The sequence below is a fragment of the Pinus tabuliformis genome, chromosome J (assembly GCF_031772625.1).
Source record: "Pinus tabuliformis cultivar Carrire ecotype Pingquan chromosome J, CPIR1, whole genome shotgun sequence".
Classification (NCBI taxonomy): Eukaryota; Viridiplantae; Streptophyta; class Pinopsida; order Pinales; family Pinaceae; genus Pinus; species Pinus tabuliformis.
In genome coordinates, this window is record NC_142295.1 from 344738498 (window position 1) to 344745242 (window position 6745).

The following is a 6745-nucleotide window of genomic DNA, read 5'->3' on the forward strand; positions in this document are numbered from 1 at the left end:
CATGGATTAGTCTAGAGAGATAATGAGAGGAAGAAACTAAAGAAGGAACCAGTTAAGAGAAGAGATCTCTCTAAAATCATCTTGAGAGGTTTTTTTTCTAAGAAATATGACTTTCTTTGTTGGCACAAGTTGTAGCAAGTGGTAGGACCGCACACATGGATAGTGTGGTGTAAATTATAGAGAGAAGAATATAGTACATCCTCCAAAGATTATAGAGATATCCTAAAACTTATTTGTTAGGTATGAAATAAACATGAGATCATATTTCATTTTTAACAATTAATCTGCTAGGTAAAAAGGATTGTAGTAAAACATTGTAAAAAATAAAAGTTAAAGTAAATAAGCATTGACAAAAGCTTACTTGAGGTTGAACTAGATACGACTTGAGATGACTTGGAAAAATAAGATGAAAAAATCCCTTTAACTTAGTTGATTTAATCTCCAAAGAAGAGAACTAAGATCATGTGAGGAAAATAATGGGCTATGATCTTGTTTCAAAGTGCCCAACTTAGCTTTTACATGAGAAACTTGAGTAATTTATTTCTTTCACTTGAGCTTTTCTCCTTTTCATCTTTTGTTAACTCAAATTAAAGTAATTAAATTCTTCAAAGTTGGCTTTAGATCAATAAAAAACTTAGAAATAATTGAAAAATATCTAGTTAGTGGGTGAGTCATGCATTATAGCACTAGCTTGTGGAGTAGTCAAGCATTACAACACTACTTTAATACTCAACCAAGCACTATGCAAGGAGGTTTCAAATCTTGAGTTAAAAGAGCAAGATGGCTTGTGTAACATTGGCTTGAGAATATCTAGAGTTCTATAGATTTGGTCTAAGCATTAAGAGATTGCTACAAAGACCAAAAATAGAGAGAAAAAACATCTTAAGATGCCAAGAAATGAAGTGTTGTGCTTCATAAGGGATCAATAGGGCACTATGGAGAATTGATCAAGAAAACAATTGGGACGGTAGCTCAGAAAAGACCAACCTTGAACTTGTAGCACTAGGTGAGGGACCAAGGGGGAACTATGGAACTCCCTTAAGGTCCAGGAGGGTGTTGTAGGAAGAGAGAAGGCTAAAATCTAAGTTTTAAGCTCCATTTCAAGAGTGTAATTCTAATTTAAAGGTTAAAATAGAAATATAGTGTAGGCTAGAGGCCCAAACAAGCACAACACAATGATAAAGAGGACTCAAATTTCCAAGAAAAAACCATTAAAACCTTTCTCAAAGAGCTAATTTTGTAGGCTAAAAGATGAATTCTTACCTAATTACTTTTTGGCTCAACAAACAAGTTGAATTAGGCCTGCAATTTTTCCTCTAATATTTTAATCTATGAGGACTAATCATGTCTCACATAAACTTGAAGGGCTTGACATGATTATCTTTACTTTGTCTTGAAAGTAGGCCCCTTAATTCCCTCTAGACACAAGGCACTAGGAAGAATTAATAAGGGTTTTTGTAGCATCTACAACAGAGTACATACACATTCTTAGGAACATGCAATGTGCATGTGTTTCTTCTAGTGTGTGTTCTTGATGGGTCATTACCACTTTTACAACCATTAATAGCATGCAATTTCTGAATAATATAGCTTGAAATATTAACTGTGTAGAGTTCTTCCTATGATGAGTTATGGAAGTGGTTCACATTGAATATGCTTTAAAGAAATATTGAACCACCATTTCCTTATAAACCCAAAAAAAGAGCAAGATTCACTTACACTTCACCATCTGCAAATCATAGAAACAATGTTTTGAAATAACACATATTTTTTAAAAATATTACTACCAAGTTTCACTTAAAAATACAAAGAAAAATAATGGAGAGACTCACTAATTTGACCCACTGGAAAATTTTTGACCTACCTCGGCGGATTTTGATTTAAATTAATTGGAGATTTTGATTTGAACTATTTAGTGATAAGAGACATCATATTTTCTCTTTAAAATCCTTTAAAAAAGAAAGACATGAAAACCAAATAACATAAAATAGAGAATTAACTTTATGGTTTGTCTCAAAATGCATCATAAATCATTAATTCATTTGGCTATGAGAAAAATAGATGGCTTGTTTCCCCTCTACCAACTCCCACTTATGGTGTATGTATTAAAATGTAATATTATACAATGTTTATTCATAACATATGTTTTATTTGGTTATCACTTTGACAATTTGCAAGTAAGATTATGTCAATTTGACCATTATGAGAAAAATACATGGTGTGTTTCTCCTCTACCAACTCCCAATTATGGTGTATGTATTAAAATGTAACATTATACCATGTCTATTAATAACTTAGGTTTTATTTGATTATCATTTTGACAATTTCCAAGTAGGATTATGCCTATTTAACCATTAAATTGTATCAATCTCTGAAAGCATGGCATTCATTGCTCATGTCCAAATCATCATTTGTCAATAATTTGATGATGTTACAAAGTATAAATAGATAATACAATTGTAAATGTTATTTAAAATTATAACATTATTTTTTATTTTTTATTTTTTTTTAATTTCAATAAATATATTTTAAACCACATAAAATTAGTCATTCCTTATATAATCAGAAAATTAGAATACCAAAATACCTATAAAAAATATATATATATAATTGTATTTTATATTAAATATTTCAAATAAAACTATTAAATAAAATTACAAATTAATCAAAACTCAAATATATTGCAATATAACCTACTATGTGTACGTTTACAGGGAGGAGTTTGCATTTAATTTTTCTTGATTTGAGTTTTAAGGTCACCAATTCAATCACGATTGCCTCGTTGTTTTTCTGACCTCACATAATGTCTTCTTCAATAGAAAAAATCATAATAATCATAATATTCCATATAAGATTAAACGTTAGTTTCGATTCTCTTTAACCTAACGTATGTTTTAGGTCAGCCCCTACCAACATAGGCATAAGTGGAAATATAATAAGAATTGCGTAATTATTATACTAAGATGAAAAAAATCATGTGATATATATTAGGTTTAATAATGAACGTTACCTACCAATACTTTTCGAGGAGCAAGAATAAATTTTTCATAAGCATCTTGTTATGGTCTCTTTTTGTTTATTTGAAAAGATGTCAATAATAAAGCGATGGAGGAGGTTGCACTTGGCTTCGCATGATTTCAGTATAATTTCGTCAATTCAATCAAGTGTTTCGTTGTTGTGCTGATATCATATAATATTTTCGATCACAGATCATAATATTCATATAATATTAAACATATCATGTTTCTCTTTTTTTTTAACTTGCTCAATGTCTTCCTCCGCACTTTATCGTATAAAAATCATTTTATTATTATAATATTAAGGAAAAATCTTTTAACAACATAAAAGAAAATTAATTAATATGTTTAACTATTTTTATTTTTTTTAAATCCGTATAATTATGGTGATTATTATAGTGATTTGTGAATATTGTGCTCACTTTTTTCAATTATAGAAATAAAATTTTAAAAAAATTAATTATTTTTTATTTTATTAAGATTGGAAAGACCATATTGGTCTTATTGGATGTTAATCATCATCATTATCATCAAAATAACAGGAAAACACGTTCTTTTATTTAATTTCAATTTATTTCAATTCGGTTGATTCTTTCCAAGTGAATAAAAAGTTCATTTTTTTCATAATATTTTTTTTGAAAAAACATATATAAATTATTTTTTTACAAATTAACTAAAATATTTATTATAAAAACTAGTGTAGTTATAGAAATTAAATGGATGATAAATGTTGATAGACATCAAAATACCTATATTATGATACATCTCATATTGCTATAATATTGTTAACAATGAAAAGAATCATAAAAATTAATTACAATTTACCATGGAAATCCTTAACTTGTAAATAGACTATTCCAATACCATGCGCCAATACCATAAATTATCAATACCACATGCCTATGCCCAAAAAACCATAACTCATTTCACAATTAAAATATTTTGTATATTTTAATTTAATTTAATTTTATAACAACTTTTTAATTAAATAAAAAGAAATACATAATTTTAAATCTCAATCCTTTATCTTAACTATTGTTATAAATATTAAATAAATATTTTATGAAAAATAAATTTATCTTTTCCATATTTTAATTAACTTATTAATAATTAAATTAAAATTCTAAAAATCTTAACCCCTCTATCCACATAATTATACTTATCTTTCACACTCATAAAATAATAATTGTTTTTGAAGGGATGATTTTTGCCAGGATGAGGGACTGCATTTTCTATTATAAACCTTATGGGCTATCATATCTTCTAAATTTCTCTTTTAAATTTCTTATATCTAAAAAATAACCCATATATTATAAATTTCTTATATCTGAAGGGATAGTCTATTGAATCATATCTCATGGATAGTAGAGAGTTTTTTTTTTTATCTTTTAATTCATATTCAAATTTCCCTATTTTGATATTCATGTGATTCATTAACTTAAAATAATTATCAAATATCAGATGATGTATAGGTTTATGACTTACTTCTTCTAATTTTCAAAATAATAATGAAAATTATAAAACCATAAAAACCCATCTCAATTAAAATGTAACAATCCTACCCCTATTTTGATACTCATGTGATTCATTAACTGGAGATAACTATTAAATATCAGATTTATGTGTTTGACATCTACATTTTCTCAATTTCAGAATAATAATGAAAAGTTGTAAAACCTTCCCAACCCCTCGCAATTGAAATTCTAAAATGATAGAATCCTGAAACAAATACAAATATAAATCAACATCCCTTCCATTACTCCTATGTAGATAAACTTCGCAAAGAATTGGAAGGGAAAAAATCTATATTGTTTTTCATTTGTGGCTATGAACGGAGTAACTTAAAAATACAAGAGAGAAACGAATTTTGTGACCACCAAATCTGTATCATTGGAGATGCGTTGATATCATTAATCAGTATACATTACGTTAGAATTATGAAAAATTACACAGCATTGCAATTATACAGTGTCATTCATGAATGACCTTCATAATATACATTAGTTACCATTATAGCAGATGCCAAATATAATCACTTTCCCTTATTCAGGTCTCTTCCCTCCGATTATTGGTCGGGTTCCGTCACAATGGATAACGTCGAATCTCAAAAAGTACCGTTACAGCGCTCCAACGGCCATATTCATCCCCTCATCGGCCTGCAAAAAGCAAACGGCATCGTAAAGTATACAAAATTATAATAAAGAAAGAAGCCCTGACACACCAAGTTTCCTTCAAGGAATTCTGTAAAGCGCAATTATAATATGTTACTCACCTTCTTCGAACAGTCTGAATATGAGGTTACTGGGTAGGGAACGTGAGGACCACATAAAACCTGAACTTCCAGCAGATTTTCATTCTCCAAAACCTGTTTATCATTATCAGAGCCCTTTAAGCACTCACAAACTGCATATCTTGTAAGCTGTTGATCCCGAATCCTGTTTTCCAGAACCTCCAGGCTCCTGCAACACACGGTTTCAGCTTTCATAAAAAACTGTCCTGACTGTAGAGCAGTATAGCACGATTCCAAAACCGGGGTAACCACCGTGCAAATATCCGAAAAAGAATGTACATGATTTACAAATTGCCCTGATATAATCAATAAAACCATTGTCATGACAGTGATCTCCAGTTTACTGTAAGACACCATATTTACGAGACTTCTTTGTTTGTGAGACCAAAGATTCACTACTTGTTTGTGAAACAAGAAATTCACTTCTGCACAGTGATTTTACTAAAATCTTTTAAACACACCTGCATACTCTACCCTTATTTTATTTGAATCTTGAACCTGTAAACTCAACTCTACCCCTTATTTGAATCTGATCTTGAACCTGTAAACTCTGCTCTACCCCTAATTTGAATCTGTGACCCCTTAAAACAAAGGGCACATATTCTAAGCAAACCATTTACCCAACGAATAAAGACCGATTACTGGATCTTCCCGAACACTCTATGGCTTGAAAAACAACATTTAATTTCTAAAACACATCGTCTAATTTTCTTATAGCAACCGGGGATTTCAAGAATTCACTAGGGATCACCGAAAGTTTAGAGGATGCCCGACAGCAGACGATAAAGTATAGATAAAGAAAATATGAGGGCGACGTCTATCATACCAATATTGTTGGATGTCTATCGTTTACCTTACAAAACTTGAATCAAATTCATTATTCGATCCCACTCCAACTCGTCTGTTGACAGGTCATTTTTTAATGGCGGCTGGTCCAACGGTAGGCTAAATATCCCTGTTACGTGAAGATAAATCACTCTAGGTTTAATCATCCCGACTTTGTTTTAAAGCGAAACCATGTCATTGATTCAAGATTTGGCTTGGCTGTTATTTTACCTAAAAAAAATTATTTTATTAAAATTGATTAGTTTGAAATTATGTCCCATAAACATAACAAAGGAGAGGAAGCTTTCGCTTTTTTATATTCTCTTTCTTCTTTCATTTCATCGAATATAAATTAGGAAAGTAGGTGGTAAAAGGCCCATGCAATAAAAATGGTAATGCTCATGAGGAAAGATTTGATTGAAGAGTGTAATGCTCTTTAATGTCCCCACTTGCTTTTACGATACGATATGATAATAAGGATGGTAGTGGATGGTTGAGGATGCATCTCTTTCATATTCTTTGAATTAGTTAATTGTTATAATATAGATATATATTTACTTGTTTATATAAAAATGAAAAGTAAAGATTTTATTGTTGACTTAATTATTGTTTA

The 6745-nt window shown here is 29.8% G+C and overlaps 1 protein-coding gene across 1 annotated transcript; it reads right to left on the reverse strand.

Annotated features, from left to right (window-relative positions):
* Positions 1–4900: 4900 nt before the first annotated feature.
* LOC149227141 (non-specific lipid-transfer protein Lac s 1-like) lies at positions 4901–6069 on the reverse strand. The gene is made up of 2 exons (XM_089375424.1): positions 5290–6069; positions 4901–5173 (listed from the first exon to the last, which is right to left on the reverse strand). The coding sequence occupies exons 1-2, from the start codon at positions 5662–5664 to the stop codon at positions 5135–5137; spliced, it is 414 nt and encodes a 137-aa protein (XP_089231550.1). The 5' UTR covers positions 5665–6069; the 3' UTR covers positions 4901–5134.
* Between the last annotated feature and the right edge of the window lie 676 nt (positions 6070–6745).